Genomic DNA, 22974 nt, shown 5'->3' on the forward strand with positions numbered 1-22974 from the left:
ACAACAGAAGACACAGAAATCCTCCTCATCAAAAACATGACTTTGATCTGCGTCCTCATCTGGACTCTCCTCTGCTGCTGCTTCACAGGTAAAGTCCAGAGAATCAAACTCCTCTCCTCTATGAACATCCGTCCCTCTGAAATGAAGCCGACAAAACCATGACGCTGCTTTATGTTTCTGTCTCTGTGTCCTCAGAGTCCAGAGGTCAGGTCACAGTGACTCAGCCTGGAGCAGTGAGCTCTGCTCTGGGAGGCTCCGTCACCATCAACTGTAGGACCAGTCAGGATGTTTATAATAATAACTATTTAGCCTGGTACCAACAGAGAGATGGACAAACTCCTAAACGTCTCATTTACGCTGCTAGCACTCGAGAATCAGGGATTCCAGGTCGTTTTACAGGCAGTGGATCAAACTCTGCCTTCACTCTGACCATCAGTGGAGTTCAGGCTGAAGATGCAGCAGTTTACTACTGTCAGAGTTGGCACTATCCCAACAGTCAGTGGGTGTGCACACAGTGAAAAACCGTCGTACAAAAACCTCCCTCAGTCAGACTGAACAGAAACTGAAGTGACTGCTGCAGCTGGAAGCTACTGCAGAGACTGATACACTTCACTGAGGACACACACACACACAAACACACACACACACACACACACACACACACACACAACACTATCTTTACTCTTACCACTAATGAATACGTATCAAAACAAGTACAATGCCAAAAAAAAGTCTTAATAGAAATCAAAATACTTTCTGCCTAATCCTCAATAGTACCCAACTTGGGATAGTTAATCAGAGATGTCTTGGTCATGACCTTTGACCTCAGCTTCACACTGGAACACATTTTATTTTTTTACCATATTCAATCAAAAAAAAAACATTGAGACACAGATTTGCTTCAGAAACCTTCATTTTCAACCATAGACCCAGTTCAACATGTGCATATGTGGGACTCACAGTAATGTTGGGCATATTAATGGACAATAGACAGTGTACACCCCCCATTCTGAATTACCATTATTTTGTTTTTATTTTGTTCATTAATAAACTGCGATATGTCCATGTACAACAGCAACTATAATATTTTAGTAGGTCAATTTGTGGTTATAATGAGTGAGGCTCACGCAGGCACTTTGGGCACCAGGGGTCCTTTGTGTGTGGCTCCGCAGGGCGTGTCTGTTGTTTAATCAACATTAACAGCCAGCAGTATGTAGCCACGGTGTGCTAATACCTGTGTTTCTGTATTTCCAGGTGAGCAAAAGTGATGAAATGATCTATAAACGTAGCGACACACATGTAAAATGAGTGTGTAAGAATAACAGGCCGTCAGTAATGCAAATACGAGGGTTATATTGGAGTTCTGCAAGTTAAATGAGTGTTAAACAGTGCCTCACTGAGTACTTAGCTCATGAGGAAAGCAGGAGTGTAGCCACCTTTAGCCCGCTAAAATATTCGCTGTGTGAGTGTGCAGAATATTATGAGTACGCTTGTATTTTGATCATTGTATTAAAAGCGGACAGTTACGTTTATGTTAGAGGAAATGATTATAGTGTCTGTTGTTTAGTCAACAGCCAGCAGTATGTAGCCACGGTGTGCTAATACCTGTGTTTCTGTATTTCCAGAGAAAGAAAGTAAAGGAATTTATTTTACACTCATGCATGCCTGGATTTTCCTTTGTGTGTCCAAGTGTGCAACACATACCTAAAATCACATCACATTAAAAGAGGTGCATTGAATAAAGATAATATGTTATTACAGATTCAAGGTTAAAGAGATGAAAAAATTATATGTGATGATTAATTCTTGATATAAAGTATTTGGTGCAGCTTCTCTGCAGGGAGAGGATCATCTGCCCTGAGCAGAAGCAAGATAATTCCTCCCCAAAATGAACGGGGCAAGCCGTCCAAAGAAAATAGCTAAATATTTCCCGCAAGAAACCTCACTGACCAAGCAGGAATAAAACAACCAATGGTTATTTAAATGCCATAATCTGTTATGAGAGGAAACATAGCAACAAAGCATGACATCAAATAAATGTGATGCTTAACTAGCAAGGGAAATGTAAAAGGCCTCACTTAAACAAAGATTTCTGAAATCTTTTAGAGATGGACATAAAATAAGATAATGAAACTTTATTTCACCTGAATAGGCTTTAGACAGCAATGGCGAATGGTCAGCAGTGACCTAAATAGCAAAAAAGTGAACAATATGATAAATTCCATTCAACTCATTCTAGGTCTGGATTACCCACCAAACTTTAGACCCATTTATAGCTATATCTAGGATGGAAGTGCAGAGTTTTACATGCATCATGATGTACAAGCAAAGGGGAGTAGATTGAAAACAGTCTGCAAGATTTCAGAATATACCCTGCTTGGACAGAGGAATTTAGAAAAATGGGCCCATCTCTAAAAGCCTGTTACCCGTGCAGTCAAGGTAAATCAAGACCTAGTCGCTATTTGTAGAATTAAAGCAATCTCCCTCATCCCTTGAGTTGAGGTAAAGAATGGCTGGGCCACTATGACCACAAATAGTTCCTTGTTACAAGTATGCTAGTTGAGGAAAGTCAACACTGTCTGCAAGTCCAGAATTTACAGGAAACGTTTCCTGCTGGCGCAAGGAGACCATGGTACAATGAAGACAATGTTTTAATTTGGAAAAGTGCCTCGGAGAACTGATAAATATGCAACCTAGCCCAATATGTGTGAGACATTTGACTATAATCACAGAACCCAGAAGAAAAGACTCATGAGAAAATAAGCTGTAAGGAATTAAACCGTTGCAGCGCTTTTAAATAGGACATGATACTCTTCAGCTGAGTTAGTTGCCCAGTGGCCAAAATGTTACTATATGGACTTCAGACAAAGAAATCTGTCCAACTGTAACTGATAAAGACTTCTATGTTTTCTGGATTTGCCCACATGTCCAAAACTTCTGGTAGGAGTTTCATGAGCAAGAGATTTGAGATCCTCAGGCTCAGCATCCCCTCATCCATCATCACTGCTTTACTTGGTGAAATCTGCACATATTACACACCTAAATATGTCACACCAACAGTAATATGAATAAAATTAACCACTGTCAAAAAACACATCAGTTTAATACTAGACTTTTCAACATCCTCTGCTTGTAAATATGTAAATGTGTAGGTCAGTGCTGTCAGCAGTGAGGGGGAAACAGCAGTATATCTTGAGGACAGCTACAGTTCACTGACTCTGTGTGTTTGCATATGTGTCCTGCCTCTCTGCTCCCAGCCGTTAAGAGGCCAGTGTTGATCAGTGGTTATCCAGGACTTTCAGAGCCACTGACACGCCGGCAGCACAATGATGATGTCACTGGTTCTACTGCTGGCCACCCTGGGGCTCCTTGTTCAGGGTGAGACTGTCCTCTGAAAACTTTGCTTCAGGATGCGACCAGGTTCACCACAGTGATGTTCTGCTGTGATGGAGAAACACTGAAACAAGCAGCATTGACCTTCTTCCATCTATTCTCCATGTTAAAGACATGATCCTCTTCTGTTTGGATGTTGATCTTCTTTCTCCAAACTGGGTTTGTCTCAATTACCCTTCTCCTCTTTTTTATGTTTTCCAGATTCATCAGGACAAGTCGTCGTGACTCAGACTCCTGGAGCTCAGTCTGTTGCTCCAGGACAGACTGTCTCCATCAGATGTAAAGTCAGCCCAAGTACAAGTTACTGCTTCCAATGGTACCTTCAGAAACCTGGAGAAGCCCCTACACTCCTTATTAGATGTGGCTCAACCCGTCAGTCTGGAGTTTCAGATCGTTTCAGTGGGTCAGGCTCTGGGACTGACTACACTCTGACCATCAGTGGAGTTCAGGCTGAAGATGCAGCAGTTTACTACTGTCAGAGTTTTCACTATCCCAACAGTCAGTATGTGTTCACACAGTGAAAAACCGTCGTACAAAAACCTCCCTCAGTCAGACTGAACAGAAACTGAACTGACTGCTGCAGCTGGAAGCTACTGCAGAGACTGATACACTTCACTGAGGACACACACACACACACACAGTTTCATCAAGCAGATTAATCATTTCATGTATAGACACTTTAACCACCAATAAACTTGTATCAGAACAAGTTCAATGACAAACTTGTTTCGGTAGAAAACTAGTTAATTCCTCCATCACAGCTTCTCACCATGAAACAAATGAAACAGGACCCAGTTAAACAAACAAAGATATAATCATAAACTTAGAGACAGAATTCATTATGAAGCATGGCTCACAAAGAAAACTAACAGTCTACCATTAATTATTCTTTGCCCTGTGTTTTTTATGAAAACACCTGGTGATTTTTAACGCCCTCCCTCGTCCCCGGACCTTTTGAAAATCATCTCCTTGTACCTTCTTCTGAACTGGATCATGCTCAGACGTTGCTTCAGCTCTGTGCTCGAACCATTCCACAGTTTCACACCGCAGATTGAAATGCACTCACGTTTTATAGTCGTACGAACAGCTCGCATCTTGAAATTCAACTTCTTCCCTCAAAATATAACCCCCCTCCCTATCAAAGAAAAGTTTCTGAATGTTACCTGCTAGTAGTTTGTTTCTTGCTTCATACAGTATTTGTGCAGTTTGATATTCAACCAGGTCGATGAACTTTATCACACAGAAACTTAAAAACAGTAAGTTGGTGTGATGATAATATCTGACTTTATAGCTCTTTTTTTGAAGTGTGAAAAGTGGTTGCAGTGAGCTTTTGTAGGTGTTATCTCCAGTAGAGAACAGTAGAGAAAGTGCAGTGGTTTGTGATCCAGTACGAGCTTCGTCTCACACAGGACTGAGATGCTTCCTGACACTTTAGATCGTACATGTTTTATGTGAGGTTTCCAGCAGATATTGTGCTCTATTATCACACCTAGAAATGTATTTACGTACACTCTTTCAATACTATAATATTACTGACAAACCTCCCTCAGCTCAAGAGACACTGAGCTGAATCAACAGCTGCACAGAAACACAGACACTTCAGAGGTTTAAGACATGATGACAGAATCAGACTGACCTGGATGCCGTTCTCCACCTCTCTTGAGCCTTCACAAAAGGCCGTCTTCACACCCTGATTGGCTGAGAGGGGAATGCCCCAAGCTGCTTTCACTCATTAATTAGGATCCAGTCTCCACAGCCTGTACACATGAGATCTGAATCCACTGCAGTCAGTCGAGAGGAGGTTTGAAATTCAACCAAAATAAAACACATAGCAAGTCCTACACACTGGGACTGCTGCACCCTGTCTTTAAACAGTATTTTTAAAGCATTTCTGATCAAATCTGAAATACAGACAATTTACATTTTAGTGACACGTTTAATGTTCAACAAACCTCAACACACTACGTTTTTAATGGGCTTGTGTTCATAGAAAAGCTCATCACTTGTAATGTAAGTTAAAATGACACTGCTGATAATGATACGATGATGATATAATATGCTGGTAATATCCTTCAAATGCAATAAATTCTCTTCAGACTTTATAGTTTATAGGATTCATTTGACTTTCTGGACACTTGTAAAACCATGTGAGTGTTTCAACCAATGGGACACTTCATACATAAGACACATACAGTTTATCTGTCAAACACACAACATGACAACAAGTGATTTGATGAATTAGTCTTTATTGTGTTGAAATAATCTAAATGACAACAAGCAACAAAACTTTGTGAATGAAACATGTGATTAGAGAGTGAGTGAGGGAACTAAAGAGGTAGAAGAAAGAAAAAAGACAGAGAGAGAGAGACAGTGTTGCAGACTGAGAGCAGTATGAGAGTAAAACCAGCAGCAGAGTCCCAGTGAGTCAGGTCAGGACTGGGAACACTGGTCTCTCCTCAGTGTCTCTGAGACTGGAGTCTGGGAGCCCTGGGTGGCCTCACAGGTCACAGAGCCCACCTTCCTCCACTGGTCTGCAGGGAGCCTCAGGGTGCTGCTCCAGATGTAGCGGCCGTCCTTCTCCAGCACCCCGGGGCTCCTGCTCTCCTCCCAGCTGCTGCTGCTGCTGCTGCTGCTGCCGTCCACCTTCCAGGACAGACTCCAGTCTGAGGGGAAGCCCTTGTTGGCCAGACACATGAGCGTGGCCGTCCCCTGCTGCAGCTCCTCACTGGAGGGGGGCAGCACCGTCAGGGTGGGATGGACATCACCTAGGAGACAGCAATCAGCTTAGAGGACAGGGACCACACAGCTGTCAATCAACCAGCAGACACTCGGACACCTTCACTGTGTGAGAGTTGATTTAGTCCTTTAAGGAGTTTCTGTCAGATGGTTTTTCTGCTCCACCAGTCACTCACTCACACATTGTTTCACTTCCCTTTAAGAAGCCTCTCATGCATATCAGCACAGAGAGAATCATCAAACAGAATGAGCTGAAATATATCAAACTACACTGGAAATAAAAGAGATCAAACTTTCTCATCACAATCAGCCAAAACCTGAACTATATGTGACTTTAAAATATTTAGTGGACACATACACAAATACAGAAAATCAACCGACTGCAATCAAATGTTGGACAAGAGGAGCGTTTTGAACACTGCTATCATTGAGGTGAAAAATGATATCTCCTCTTGCAAAACATTTGTAAAACAGGTTCACAGTTTTATCTTTTCTACACTTCAGGCTGTTTAAATGTCACTTTGACAGGAATGTGTAAAGAAATGTTTAGTAAAGCTGCTCTGAGTTAGCCTCCATGATAAAGGAGGAGAATTACAACATGAATACTAAAAGTGTTGGAATTAAAACAAGATATATTTATCTGCCTCAAACATCCAAAACATGACATTAAAAATGACTTCACAGTATATTATTTAATATTTGTGCAGAAACTTACTTCCAACATTCAGTCTGGTTCCTCCACCAAAAGTCCACCACAGTGATACAAACTCATTGAGCCGCCGTACAAAAACCTCTGACTGTAGAGAGACACGGCTCTCTGACTTTGACACACTGAACTAAACCTACAAGCCCTCAAGATGCAACTTTACTATTAAAGTTGGAAATAATGATTTATCTACTGTCTTAATGTTTTACATTGATTGCAAGAAATTTTTGAATTCATATTTCTGAAGCAAACTTTGTCTCTTACTGACAAATATTTGTGCAAAAATTAAACATTAACATGAAAAAATGACTATTTTCCTTGTAATATAAAGAAAAAAAGAAAAAATCGCTCCTGAAATAATAAAAACATTGAAACATTTGACTTACTTCCAACATTCAGTCTGGTTCCTCCACCGAACGTGCACCACAGTGATACAAACTCATTGAGCCGCCGTACAAAAACCTCTGACTGTAGAGAGACACGGCTCTCTGACTTTGACACAAACAAACTCAACAAAATTAGTCTCTGATTGTAAAATATTATCAGCTGATATGAAAAGTGACGATAACACAGAGCCACAGATTTACACAATGTATGTTTTTATTTGATATGTGTTCATTTTTAATGAAACTTAATTTACTCTTCATTTAATTTAAACAAGACAGACGACATTGTGAAACACATTTTTCAAGACACATGAAGCCAAACTCATATAAAACTGACATTGAAAATATCCTAATCAATACTTTAAGTGATTGATCCATTGATAAACAGCATGATGAGAGTAATCCAAGTCCCTGTTGGAGTCAGTCAGAGCATTTCCATAGAGAGCCACTTTGCATCAGCAGCACCATGCTCCAGTGCTCTGGGAGAGTTTATAGTCCTGAGAGTTGAACACTGGATGACTGACAGCTGTCCTTCATGACAACAGAAGACACAGAAATCCTCCTCATCAAAAACATGACTTTGATCTGCGTCCTCATCTGGACTCTCCTCTGCTGCTGCTTCACAGGTAAAGTCCAGAGAATCAAACTCCTCTCCTCTATGAACATCCGTCCCTCTGAAATGAAGCCGACAAAACCATGACGCTGCTTTATGTTTTTGTCTCTGTGTCCTCAGAGTCCAGAGGTCAGTACACAGTGACTCAGCCTGGAGCAGTGAGCTCTGCTCTGGGAGGCTCCGTCACCATCAACTGTCGGACCAGTCAGAACGTTTATACTTGGAGCAGCAACCATGAGTTAGCCTGGTACCAACAGAGAGATGGAGAAACTCCTAAACTCCTCATTTACCTCGCTAACAGAAGAGCATCAGGGATTCCAGATCGTTTTACAGGCAGTGGATCAAACTCTGCCTTCACTCTGACCATCAGTGGAGTTCAGGCTGAAGATGCAGCAGTTTACTACTGTCAGAGTGTTCACTATCCCAACAGTCAGTGGGTGTTCACACAGTGAAAAACCGTCGTACAAAAACCTCCCTCAGTCAGACTGAACAGAAACTGAACTGCCTGCTGCAGCTGGAAGCTACTGCAGAGACTGATACACTTCACTGAGGACACACACACACACACACACACACACACACACACACACACACAAAGTTTCATCAAGCAGATTAATCATTCCATCTATTGATGCTTTAACCACCAATAAACTTGTATCAGAACAAGTTCAATGACAAACTTGTTTCAGTAGAAAACAAGTTAATTCCTCCTTCACAGCTTCTCACCATGAAACAAATGAAACAGGACAAACAAAGATAGAATCATAAACTTAGAGACAGAATTCATTATGAAACATGGCTCACAAAGAAAACTAACAGTCTACCATTAATGATTCTTTGCCCTGCTTCTGATGTATAGGTTTTTTTCCACACATGGCTAATGGTCAGCAGTATCCTGAAAACAGTTTGGACAGCAGTGTCCTGCTCATGAATTATCGGTTCAGCCAGCAGCGGCCAATGGTCAGCTGTGACCTAAATAGCAATAAATTCAACCATATGATGAATGCTAATCAACATTTTGTAGTTTGGATTACTCATCTCAATTTCATAGACCTATTTCATTTAGTATCACTGATACAGAAGTGTAGATTCTTCTACATGTATCATGATGTTAAATAACTTGCCAAGCAAAGAGGAGTAGTTTAAAAACAAGAGAAATATAGAAGTACCAGTCCATATCTAAAAGCCTGTTACCTGTGTAGTTGAGGTAAATCAAGACCCAGCTGCTGTTATAGAATTACAGCCATGTTCCTCATCCCTTGAGTTGAGCTGAAGAGCAGCTGGGCCACGATGACACAATTTCCTGAAATAGTTGCTTGTCCCAAGTACGTAGATGAGGAAAATCAAGGCCGGCCGCTATTCTAGATGTTACAGGAAACATTTCCTCCTGGCACAGGTAGACACTGGGAATGAAAACGTTGTTTCAGTTTGGAAAAGCTCCTCGGAAAACTGATAAATATGCAGCCTGTTGAGATATGCAAGAGAAATATGTCCACAAACACTGAACCCAGAAGAGAATGAATGAATGAATAAATGCAAATTCTTTTCGGACATGTGAAAACAAAACAAAACATGCCACATGTGCACTCCCATGAAACTATATACAATTCAATATACTATATGTACAATTAATAAATCACATATTATATCTAAATACATTTATATACACACCCATATATGCATATAAACATGTGTACTGAACACATGTACATATACATACCTACATGCGCACACATCTATGTACATACATTCATCTTGACATTTAAAGGCCTCAGCCACCAGTGGCAAATGGTCAGCAATGACTTGAATAGCAATAAAGTGATGAATATGATACATTCTAATCAACCTATTGTAGGTCGGGATTAGTCGTCCAAGTTTAGACCTATTTCATGTAGTACAACTGATTATAGAACTGACAATATTTACATGCATCATGATGTACGAGAACTGAACAAGTAAAGGGGAGTAGATTGAAAACAATGGGTTTCATGTTACAAATGACCAAATACCCATATTGCACAGAGGAATTTAGAAATACTGGCCCATCTCTAAAAGCCTGTTACCTGTCTAGCTGAGGTAAATCAAGACCCAGCTGCTATTAGAGAATTACAGCAATGTTCCTCATCCCTTGAGTTGAGGTAAAGAATAACAGACTTTCCACAAATAGTTCCTTGTTACAAGTATGCTAGATGAGGAAAATCAAGACCGGACGCTATTTTAGAATTTACAGGAAAAGGGTTCTCCTGGCACAGGTAGACACTGGTACAAAAAAGACAATGTTTCAGTTTGGAAAAGCGCCTTGGAAACTCTGAACCCAGAAGAAATGACAGATTGATGTGAACATGAAGGGATTAGGATGGAGACTGTGAACCTGATATTTGAGCAGGAGTGCAGGAAATGGTTTGACAACAGCAACAACATGATATGATGTGGACAGCTACAGTTCAAACTTCAGCTCAGTCCAAACTGAGAGCACAGGAAATAAGATATTTTATATGGCACTGAATCCTAACGTAATTCAGTAATTAAGATGTTCCTGACCTCTTTGAATTTGAATTTGTTTCTCTGAATACCATCCATCTGTAAGTTTATTCTTGGATGTATCAGACAAAACTCATGGGGAGGGTCCAGGTTGACATAACAGAAGCATTTCCATAGAGAGCCACTTTGCATCAGCAGCACCATGCTCCAGTGCTCTGGGAGAGTTTATAGTCCTGAGAGTTGAACACTGGATGACTGACAGCTGTCCTTCATGACAACAGAAGACACAGAAATCCTCCTCATCAAAAACATGACTTTGATCTGCGTCCTCATCTGGACTCTCCTCTGCTGCTGCTTCACAGGTAAAGTCCAGAGAATCAAACTCCTCTCCTCTATGAACATCCGTCCCTCTGAAATGAAGCCGACAAAACCATGACGCTGCTTTATGTTTTTGTCTCTGTGTCCTCAGAGTCCAGAGGTCAGGTCACAGTGACTCAGCCTGGAGCAGTGAGCTCTGCTCTGGGAGGCTCCGTCACCATCAACTGTAGGACCAGTCAGGATGTTTATTATCGTACTTCCGACCCATACCACTATTTAGCCTGGTACCAACAGAGAGATGGAGAAACTCCTAGATGTCTCATTTACAGGGCTAGTTATCGAGCATCAGGGATTCCAGGTCGTTTTACAGGCAGTGGATCAAACTCTGACTTCACTCTGACCATCAGTGGAGTTCAGGCTGAAGATGCAGCATTTTACTACTGTCAGAGTGAACATTTAATCAACAGTCAAGCTGTGTTCACACAGTGAAAAACCGTCGTACAAAAACCTCCCTCAGTCAGACTGAACAGAAACTGAACTGACTGCTGCAGCTGGAAGCTACTGCAGAGACTGATACACTTCACTGAGGACACACACACACACACACACACACACAGAGAGAGAGAGAGAGAGAGAGAGAGAGAGAGATTGATAATTTCACCATTGATGCTTTAACTGCTGATCATCATGTATTAAAACAAGATCAATGAAAGTGTGGCAGGTGGTTAGCTGGTTTAACTAAGGAGGCGCTGACAATGCCACCCTGGGAATTTCATTTATTTAGAAAAAAGGGCACACAGCTCCCAGTGGTGAGAGCAAAGCTTTATCTTACCTCTGCGTCCACACTGGTTTATAGCTGCCCTGCAGCTTTTATCCTGTAGATCCAGTGTTTTCTTGTGTTGCTGAAACAAAATCTCTGTGTCCTTGTGAGAAAGCACTGACAGGTGTGATTCTGAGGACAGACAGAATGGACAAGGCCAGTATCTGAAACATGACACATAATTAATAAATTCATTGAATGAAACACCACAAAGTGAGAGGTCTTCAGCCTGTACATGTTAAGCCTTTATTTAAGATTTTGTTTTCATTTCAGTTTTCCAGTTTTGACCGATTCTGCAGCTGCTGAGGTTAAATATCCTCCATCACTTGCATCGTAATGTTTGTCCCTCTGTAATATTGTTTCCAGGCAAGCTTCAGATTTAATGAGAGAAAATATACAACAGCTTTCAGTTGTTCATTCTAAATATTATAACGGCTGTGCACATACGCTGCTGTGTCATTGCAGCCCTGCAGGGGTTACCGCCTGCTTCTTTCTTTCAAATCCATTCCTTTATATGTCTGTTGTTCTTGTTTGTTTTTTCCAGACGTTTGTACATCATTGATAGGATTTCAAACTTCTTCTGGATATAAATGAAACCTTACAAAATAAAGTCAAGGGATACCTGAGTGACTTTTCATTAAATGGTTGAACAATATTCAAACACTTACAGTATATGAATAGAAAAAAGCTACATTTGTTGAAAGACAGCAAAAAAGATACATTATTTTCATAAATGAGATAATGCCCTTTTTAGATTAAATAATGTAAAAACAATAGCATCTCAAAACCAGTGAGACAGCATGTCATGAATAACTCAATAGTGATGTTACTTTGCAAACATGGAACAACATGAAGAAAACAATGTCTAAAGTCTTTAAGAACAGTATATCATTGTATGCTGATGATACGCTACATTTTCTTTCAAATCCTTAAAACGCTATTGAAGATTTTAGATTCCTGTCAACAAATACAAGTTGAAATGATTTAATTAAATTCTCAACTCGTTTATATTTTCTTTATGATACTAGTGCTGAAGTGAGACAGTGTCAGATGACATTGAACAAGTTAGAGGATAACTGTCAATGCATGAAGTAATCCCAGAGAGTTTTAATGTACCCATCACCAGTGACAAGAAAATATTACCCTGATATGAGTTATAATCCTGAACATGTGAAAATATAAAATAAAGAATGTTTTGTTGGTAAAAGCACATCCATACATTTTTATTTATCCCAAGAAAAAAATGTATTTATTGTCTCACAGCATGAAAAGCATCTGATTACTGTAACAATGAGAATTTCAATTTTTTGAGACAGGAAGACACAGAGTTGCAGATACAGAGACTAAAACTTGTAAAAGTAACCAGTGAAACAACTCGACCCACTGCAGAGAGAGAGAGAGATTAATAAAGTTTATATGAGCTCAACTAAACTCCATCCTGTTGGCTGCAGCAGAGGAGCTTCTAGTTCTGTTGGTCTTCCTCAGATTGGATGAAACTGATCTTAAATGTTTCACTTCCCTCTCTGGGCTCAGTAACCATGGCAACAGACAGGCATCACTGCTGAACCATGACGACAGACAGATTTCAGTACTAAAGATAAAAGGTTAAAGGTTACATTTCGTTCCTCTGAAGTATTTATGTTAAAACCCCCTACTCACAAATAAATCAACATTGACATGCTCCTGATCAATAATCTGAACAAGTGATTGATCCATTGATAAACAGCATGATGAGAATAATCGAAGACAGAGGACATTTTGAAACACATGTTTTTAAAAAGCATGAAGTCAGAATCATTTAAAATTGGTATATAAACTTTCATTATCAATACTTTAAGTGATTGATCCATTGATAAACAGCATGATGAGAGTAATCCAAGTCCCTGTTGGAGTCAGTCAGAGCATTTCCATAGAGAGCCACTTTGCATCAGCAGCACCATGCTCCAGTGCTCTGGGAGAGTTTATAGTCCTGAGAGTTGAACACTGGATGACTGACAGCTGTCCTTCATGACAACAGAAGACACAGAAATCCTCCTCATCAAAAACATGACTTTGATCTGCATCCTCATCTGGACTCTCCTCTGCTGCTGCTTCACAGGTAAAGTCCAGAGAATCAAACTCCTCTCCTCTATGAACATCCGTCCCTCTGAAATGAAGCCGACAAAACCATGACGCTGCTTTATGTTTTTGTCTCTGTGTCCTCAGAGTCCAGAGGTCAGGTCACATTGACTCAGCCTGGAGCAGTGAGCTCTGCTCTGGGAGGCTCCGTCACCATCAGCTGTAGGACCAGTCAGGATGTTTATTATGGCAACCCATACCACTATTTAGCCTGGTACCAGCAGAGAGATGGAGAAACTCCTAAACTTCTCATTTACTATGCCAGCACTCGAGTATCAGGGATTCCAGGTCGTTTTACAGGCAGTGGATCAAACTCTGCCTTCACTCTGACCATCAGTGGAGTTCAGGCTGAAGATGCAGCAGTTTACTCCTGTCAGAGTTGGCACTATCCCAACAGTCAGTGGGTGTGCACACAGTGAAAAACCGTCGTACAAAAACCTCCCTCAGACTGAACAGAAACTGAACTGACTGCTGCAGCTGGAAGCTACTGCAGAGACTGAAACACTTCACTGAGGACACACACACACACACACACACACACACACACACACACACACACACACACACACACACAATTATCACTTACATCATTATCAACCAAATGTGTGCATACCTCAAATCACATTTCAGATACTTTCAATCAGTAGAGACAGGTGAATTAAGTAAAGATAATAGGTTATTACAGACTGAAGATTGAACAGATTAACAGATGATATGTGCTGATGAAGTCTTGACAAAAAGTCTTTGGTGCATCAACTCTGCAGGGAGATTTTGTAATAAAGGGACATCTGCCCTGAGAAGCAGCATATAACTTCCCCCAAAATAAGAGGGCCATGCATCCCAAAAAACACAGGCACTATTTCACCCAATCAGGCTCACTAACCAAGCAGGAATGAAACAAGCCATGAATATTTGAACAGAAATTCTGTAATCTCCTAAGAGATGAAACATTGTACAAAGCATGTCACCAAAAACTTTAAAATGCTTAACTTATATGTTTTTAACCAGCAATAATGAATGATCAGGAGTGACCTGAATAACTTCACCATCAATGGCTAGAGGAGAGAAATGCTCTGCTTGAGATTCAAAGACTTGGCAAATGGTCAGCAATGACTTGAATAGCAATGAATTGAAGAATATGATACATTGTAATCAACCTATTGTGGGTTGGGATTAGTCGTCCAAGTTTAGATTTATTTCATGTAGTATAACTGATTATAGAAGAGCAGATTTTTACATGGATCATGATGTACGAGAACTTGCCAAGCAAAAGGGAGTAGATGGAAAACAATAGGTTTCATGTTACACGTGACGAAATACCCTTATTTTACAGAGGAATTTAGAAATTCTGGCCCATCTCTAAAAGCCTGTTACCTGTCTAGCTGAGGTAAATTAAGACCCAGCTGCTGTTATACAATTACAGTAATGTTCCTCATCCCTTGAGTTGAGGTCAAGAATAACATACTTTCCACAAATAGTTCCTTGTTTCAAGTACACTAGATGAGGAAAATCAAGACCGGCCGCCTTTTTAGAATTTACAGGAAAAGAGTTCTCCTGGCACAGGTAGACACTGGTACAATAAAGACAATGTTTCAGTTTGGAAAAGCGAAATGACGGACTGATGTGAACATGAAGGGATTAGGATGGAGACTGTGAACCCCACATTTAAGCAGTAGTGCAGGAAATGGTTTGGCAACAGCAACAACATGATATGATGTGGACAGCTACACTTCAAACTTCAGCTCAGTCCAAACAAAGAGCACAGGAGATAAGATATTTTATATGGCACTGAATCCTAACGCAAGTTAGACATTAAGATGTTCCCGAACTCTTTAAACTATAATTTATTTTCTCTGAATACCACCCATCTATAAGTTTATTCTTGGATGTATCAGACAAAACTCATGGGGAGGGTCCAGGTTGACATAACTGAAGCATTTCCATAGAGAGCCACTTTGCATCAGCAGCACCATGCTCCAGTGCTCTGGGAGAGTTTATAGTCCTGAGAGTTGAACACTGGATGACTGACAGCTGTCCTTCATGACAACAGAAGACACAGAAATCCTCCTCATCAAAAACATGACTTTGATCTGCGTCCTCATCTGGACTCTCCTCTGCTGCTGCTTCACAGGTAAAGTCCAGAGAATCAAACTCCTCTCCTCTATGAACATCCGTCCCTCTGAAATGAAGCCGACAAAACCATGATGCTGCTTTATGTTTTTGTCTCTGTGTCCTCAGAGTCCAGAGGTCAGGTCACAGTGACTCAGCCTGGAGCAGTGAGCTCTGCTCTGGGAGGCTCCGTCACCATCAACTGTCGGACCAGTCGGGATGTTTATGCTTCTGGCAGCATCCACCTTTTATCCTGGTACCAACAGAGAGATGGAGAAACTCCTAAACTTCTCATTTACTATGCTAATAGAAGAGCATCAGGGATTCCAGGTCGTTTTACAGGCAGTGGATCAAACTCTGCCTTCACTCTGACCATCAGTGGAGTTCAGGCTGAAGATGCAGCAGTTTACTACTGTCAGAGTTATCACTACATCAACAGTCAGCGTGTGTTCACACAGTGAAAAACCGTCGTACAAAAACCTCCCTCAGTCAGACTGAACAGAAACTGAACTGACTGCTGCAGCTGGAAGCTACTGCAGAGACTGATACACTTCACTGAGGACACACACACACACACACACACACACACACACACACACACACACACACACACTATTATCACTTACAATCATTATCAACCAAATGTGCGCATACCTCAAATCACATTTCAGATACTTTCAATCAGTAGAGACAGGTGACTTAAGTAAAGATAATAGGTTATTACAGACTGAAGATTGAACAGATTAACAGATGATATGTGCTGATGAAGTCTTGACAAAAATTCTTTGGTGCATCAACTCTGTAGGGAGATTTTGTAATAAAGGGACATCCGCCCTGAGCAGCAGCAGATAATTCCTCCCCACAATAAGAGGGCCAGGCATCCCAAAAAACACAGGAACTATTTCACCCGAGCGGCTCACTAACCAAGCAGTAATGAAACAAGCCATGAATATTTGAACAGAAATGCCATAATCTGCTATGAGATTAAGCATAGTAGAAAGCATGTCACCAAAAACTTTGAAATGCTTAACTAAGAGGTTTAAGCCATTATGCTCAGCAATGACTTGAATAGCAATGAATTGAACAATATGATAAATCCTAATAGAGATATTGTGGGTCGGGATTAGTCGTCCAAGTTTAGGCCTATTTCATGTAGTATAACTGATTATAGATGTGCAGATTTTTACATGCATCATGATGTACGAGAACTGAACAAGCAAAGGGGAGTAGATGGAAAATAATAGGTTTCATGTTACATGTGACGAAATACCCTTATTGTACAGATGAATTTAGAAATTCTGGCCCATCTCTAAAAGCCTGTTACCTGTCTAGCTGAGGTAAATCAAGACCCAGCTGCTGATATACAATTACAGTAATATTCCTCATCCCTTGAGTTGAGGTAAAGAAGAACAAACTTTCCACAAATAGTTCCTTGTTGCAAGTACACTAGATGAGGAAAATCGAGACAGGCTGCTATTTTAGAATTTAAAGGAAAAGAGTTCTCCTGGCACAGGTAGACACTGGTACAATAAAGACAATGTTTCAGTTTCGAAAAGCGCCTTGGAAACTCTGAACCCAGAAGAAATGACGGATTGATGTGAACATGAAGGGATTAGGATGGAGACTGTGAACCTAATATTTGAGCAGTAGTGCAGGAAATGGTTTGGCATCAGCAATAACACGATATGATGTGGACAGCTACAGTTCAAACTTCAGCTCAGTCCAAACTGAGAGCACAGGAAATAAGATATTTTATATGTCACTGAATCCTAACACAAGTTAGTAATTAAGATATTCCTGACCTCTTTGAACTATAATTTATTTTCTCTGAATACCACCCATCTGTAAGTTTATTCTTGGATGGATCAGACAAAACTCATGGGGAGGGTGCAGGTTGACAAAACTGAAGCATTTCCATAGAGAGCCAATTTGCATCAGCAGCACCATGCTCCAGTGCTCTGGGAGAGTTTATAGTCCTGAGAGTTGAACACTGGATGACTGACAGCTGTCCTTCATGACAACAGAAGACACAGAAATCCTCCTCATCAAAAACATGACTTTGATCTGCGTCCTCATCTGGACTCTCCTCTGCTGCTGCTTCACAGGTAAAGTCCAGAGAATCAAACTCCTCTCCTCTATGAACATCCGTCCCTCTGAAATGAAGCTGGCAAAACCATGACGCTGCTCTATGTTTTTGTCTCTGTGTCCTCAGAGTCCAGAGGTCAGGTCACAGTGACTCAGCCTGGAGCAGTGAGCTCTGCTCTGGGAGGCTCCGTCACCATCAGCTGTAGGACCAGTCAGAACGTTGATACAAGGGGCAGCAACCATGAGTTAGCCTGGTACCAACAGAGAGATGGAGAAACTCCTAAACTGCTCATTTACCTTGCTAATAGAAGAGCATCAGGGATTCCAGGTCGTTTTACAGGCAGTGGATCACACTCTGACTTCACTCTGACCATCAGTGGAGTTCAGGCTGAAGATGCAGCATTTTACTACTGTCAGAGTGGTCACACCGTCAACAGTCAAGATGTCTTCACACGGTGAAAAACCGTCGTACAAAAACTTCCCTCAGTCAGACTGAACAGAAACTGAACTGACTGCTGCAGCTGGTAGCTACTGCAGAGACTGATACACTTCACTGAGGACACACACACACACACACACACACACACACACACACACACACACACACACACTTATCACTTACATCATTATCAATCCAATGTGTGCATACCTCAAATCACATTTCAGATACTTTCAATCAGTAGAGACAGGTGAATCAAGTAAAGATAATAGGTTATTACAGACTGAAGATTGAACAGATTAACAGATGATATGTGCTGATGAAGTCTTGACAAAAAGTCTTTGGTGCATCAACTCTGCAGGGAGATTTTGTATTTAATGGGACATCTGCCCTGAGCAGCAGCAGATAATTCCTCCCCAAAATAAGAGGGCCAGGCCTCCCAAAAAACACAGACACCGTTTCACCCAAGCGGCTCACTAACCAAGCAGGAATGAAACAATCCATGAATATTTGAACAGAAATGCCATAATCTGCTTTGAGATGAAACATAGTAGAAAGCATGTCCCCAATCATTACAATGTTTAACTAATAGGTTTAAGCCATGATGGTCAGCAATGACTTGAATAGCAATGAATTGAACAATATGATAAGTTCTAGTAGACATATTGTGGGTCGGGATTAGTCGTCCAAGTTTAGGCCTATTTCATGTAGTACAACTGATTATAGACGTGCAGATCTTTACATGCATCATGATGTACGAGAACTTACCAAGCAAAGGGGAGCAGATTGAAAACAATAGGTTTCATGTTACATATGACCAAATACCCTTATTGTACAGAGGAATTTAGAAACACTGGCCCATCTTTAAAAAGCTTGTTACCTGTCTAGCTGAAGTAAATCAAGACCCAGCTGCTATTATAGAATTATAGCAATGTTCCTCATCCCTTGAGTTGAGGTAAAGAATAACAAACTTTCCACAAAGAGTTCCTTGTTACAAGTACACTAGATGAGGAAAATCAAGACCGGACACTATTTTAGAGTTTACAGGAAAAGAGTTTTCCTGGCACAGGTAGACACTGGTACAATACAGACAATGTTTCAGTTTGGAAAAGCGCCTTAGAAACCCTGAACCCAGAAGAAATGACGCACTGATGTGAACATGAAGGGATTAGGATGGAGACTGTGAACCTCATATTTGAGTAGTAGTGCAGGAAATGGTTTGGCAACAACATGATATGATGTTGACAGCTACAGTTCAAACGTCAGCTCAGTCCAAACTGAGAGCACAGGAAATAACATTTTATATGGCACTGAATCCTAAAACAAGTTAGTAATTAAGATGTCCCTGAACTCTTTGAATTATAATTTCTTTCTCTGAATACCACCCATCTGTGAGTTTATTCTTGGATGTGTCAGACAAGACTCATGGGGAGGGTCCAGGTTGACATAACTGAAGCATTTCCATAGAGAGCCACTTTGCATCAGCAGCACCATGCTCCAGTGCTCTGGGAGAGTTTATAGTCCTGAGAGTTGAACACTGGATGACTGACAGCTGTCCTTCATGACAACAGAAGACACAGAAATCCTCCTCATCAAAAACATGACTTTGATCTGCGTCCTCATCTGGACTCTCCTCTGCTGCTGCTTCACAGGTAAAGTCCAGAGAATCAAACTCCTCTCCTCTATGAACATCCGTCCCTCTGAAATGAAGCCGACAAAACCATGACGCTGCTTTATGTTTTTGTCTCTGTGTCCTCAGAGTCCAGAGGTCAGGTCACAGTGACTCAGCCTGGAGCAGTGAGCTCTGCTCTGGGAGGCTCCGTTACCATCGACTGTAGGACCAGTCAGAACGTTTATGTTTGGAGCAGCTACCACTATTTAGCCTGGTACCAACAGAGAGATGGAGAAACTCCTAAACCTCTCATTTACTGGGCTAGCACTCGAGCATCAGGGATTCCAGGTCGTTTTACAGGCAGTGGATCAAACTCTGCCTTCACTCTGACCATCAGTGGAGTTCAGGCTGAAGATGCAGCAGTTTACTACTGTCAGAGTTTTCACAGCATCAACAGTCAGAATGTGTTCACACAGTGAAAAACCGTCGTACAAAAACCTCCCTCAGTCAGACTGAACAGAAACTGAACTGACTGCTGCAGCTGGAAGCTACTGCAAAGACTGATACACTTCACTGAGGATGCGCACACACACACACACACACACACAGGTCACATTATAATTCCACCTTCATGTCTCATTTTCTAAATACTCCAGAGGGGCCAACCTGGGACAGCTAATGACAAAAGTCTTGGTCATGATCTTTGACCTCAGCTTCATTCTGGATTGCAGCCATTTCAACTATATGCAATTAATCAAACCACTCAAGTGTAAATTACATCATAATTATGAATAAAACACACAAAAAGAGGCTGATTTAAAATGGGCAGCATATAAAATTTGGTGTTTAAGGTCCTCTGGAGTGGACAGATGTACTTTCAGTCAGAAAACGTACAAAAAATATGTTGTTACAATCTGAATACATTTAATTCTGACACCTGGAGTTTAGGATTCAACATTTATTCCAAACGTACTCGGTGCATCTCCTCTTGTCTCTGTAATTTAGAGATATGGCATCATAAATTAAAAATAGCAAACAGATACAAATAATCAACTGAAACTGGGTTCAGGGCTTTAAGTGTCCACCACATGGATGATGGGACATGTTACTCCAGCTTTAATGCTTCATATTGACTTACAATTGACCTCCTCCTTGAACCGACACCTTACCGTGGTGGAGGGGTTTGAGTACCTGAATGATCCTAGGAGCTATGTTGTCCGGGGCTTAATGCCCCTGGTAGGGTCTCCCAAGGCAGACAGGTCCTAGGTGACAGGTCAGACTAAGAGCGGTTCCAGCCCCTTATGATTAAGAATACATCAAGGAAGTGCACGTCGCCCGGAATGGCGTCACCGGGGCCCCACCCTGGAGCCAGGCCCGGGGTTGGGGCTCGCAGGCGAGCGCCTGGTGGCCGGGTCTTTGCCCACGGGACCCGGCCGGGCACAGCCCGAAGGAGCGACGTGGGCCCGCCCTCCAGTAGGCCCACCACCCGCAGGAGGGTTCAGAAGGGGCCGGTGCGGTGTGATTTGGGTGGCTGTCCTGGGCGGGTGCCCCGGCGACCCAATCCCCGGACGGTGACTCTAGCCATGGGGACATGGAATGTCACCTCGCTGAGGGGGAAAGAGCCTGAACTGGTGCGGGAGGTTGAGCGCTACCGGCTAGAGATAGTCGGGCTCTCCTCCACGCACAGTCTGGGCTCTGGAACCCAACTCCTTGAGAGAGGCTGGACTCTCTTCTACTCTGGAGTTGCCCGCGGTGAGAGGCGGCGAGCTGGTGTGGGCTTGCTCATAGCTCCCCAGCTCAGCCGCCATGTGTTGGAGTTTTCCCCGGTGAACGAGAGGGTCGTTTCCCTGCGCCTCCGGGTCGGGGATAGGTCTCTCACTGTTGTTTCGGCCTATGGGCCAAACGGCAGTGCAGAGTACCCGGCCTTCTTGGGGTCCCTGGGAGGGGTACTGGAGAGTGCTCCAACTGGGGACTCCATCGTTCTGCTGGGGGACTTCAACGCTCACGTAGGCAGCGACAGTGTTGCCTGGAGGGGAGTGATTGGGAGGAACGGCCTCCCTGATCTGAACCCGAGTGGTGTTCTGTTGTTGGACTTCTGTGCCAGTCACAGTTTGTCCATAACGAACACCATGTTCAGGCATAAGGGTGTTCATCAGTGCACATGGCACCGGGACACCCTAGGCCGGAGGTCGATGATCGACTTTGTGGTCGTGTCATCTGACCTCCGGCCGTATGTCTTGGACACTCGGGTGAAGAGAGGGGCTGAGCTGTCAACTGATCACCACCTGGTGGTGAGTTGGTTTCGCTGGCAGGGGAGGAAGCTGGACAGACTTGGCAGACCCAAACGTACTGTGAGGGTCTGCTGGGAACGTCTGGTGGAACCCTCTGTCGGGGAGGTCTACAACTCCCACCTCCGGGAGAGCTTTGACCAGATCCCGAGGGAGGCTGGGGACATTGAGTCCGAATGGGCCTTGTTCTCCGCCTCCATTGTTGACGCGGCTGTTCGGAGCTGTGGCCGTAAGGTCTCCGGTGCCTGTCGTGGCGGCAATCCCCGAACTCGGTGGTGGACACCGACAGTAAGGGATGCTGTCAAGCTGAAGAAGGAGTCCTATCGAGCCTGGCTGGCTCGGGGGACTCCTGAGGCAGCTGACGGGTACCGGCAGGCCAAGCGTGCTGCAGCACGGGCGGTCGCGGAAGCAAAGACTCGGGCCTGGGAAAAGTTCGGGGAGGCCATGGAGAAGGACTACCGGTCGGCCTCGAGGAAATTCTGGCAAACCATCCGGCGCCTTAGGAAGGGGAAGCAGCACCCCGCCAACACTGTTTACGGTGGAGGCGGGGAGCTGTTGACCTCGACTGGGGATATCGTCGGGCGGTGGAAGGAGTACTTCGAGGATCTCCTCAATCCCACTGACACGTCTTCCATAGAGGAAGCAGAGGCTGGGGACTCGGAGGTTGATCCATTCATCACCCAAGCCGAAGTCACCGAGGTAGTCCGGAAGCTGCCCGGTGGCAAAGCACCGGGAGTGGATGAGATCCGCCCCGAGTACCTCAAGTCTTTGGATGTTGTGGGGCTGTCTTGGCTGACACGTCTCTGCAACATCGCGTGGCAGTCGGGGACAGTGCCTCTGGACTGGCAGACCGGGGTGGTGGTCCCTCTA

General features: G+C 42.7%; 1 protein-coding gene across 1 annotated transcript; it reads right to left on the minus strand.

Annotated features, from left to right (window-relative positions):
* Nucleotides 1–5619: 5619 nt before the first annotated feature.
* LOC140994107 (immunoglobulin kappa light chain-like) lies at nucleotides 5620–21409 on the minus strand. The gene is made up of 3 exons (XM_073463679.1): nucleotides 21167–21409; nucleotides 7222–7327; nucleotides 5620–6158 (listed from the first exon to the last, which is right to left on the minus strand). Exons 1-3 carry the CDS (start codon nucleotides 21407–21409, stop codon nucleotides 5824–5826), a joined length of 684 nt encoding a protein of 227 aa, XP_073319780.1. The 3' UTR covers nucleotides 5620–5823.
* Between the last annotated feature and the right edge of the window lie 1565 nt (nucleotides 21410–22974).

The sequence above is a fragment of the Pagrus major genome, chromosome 3 (assembly GCF_040436345.1).
Source record: "Pagrus major chromosome 3, Pma_NU_1.0".
Lineage (NCBI taxonomy): Eukaryota > Metazoa > Chordata > Actinopteri > Spariformes > Sparidae > Pagrus > Pagrus major.

Bases quoted from the DNA above. Each gene is read 5' to 3' on its own strand.
- LOC140994107 (XM_073463679.1), bottom strand. From the start codon at position 21,409: ATGTCCCCATGGCTAGAGTCACCGTCCGGGGATTGGGTCGCCGGGGCA. The intron at 7,328-21,166 runs GTGACGCCATTC...TTTGTGTCAAAG, and splicing joins GGCTCCAGGGTGGGGCCCCG to TCAGAGAGCCGTGTCTCTCT. The intron at 6,159-7,221 runs GTAAGTCAAATG...GCTGTCTCCTAG, and splicing joins AACCAGACTGAATGTTGGAA to GTGATGTCCATCCCACCCTG.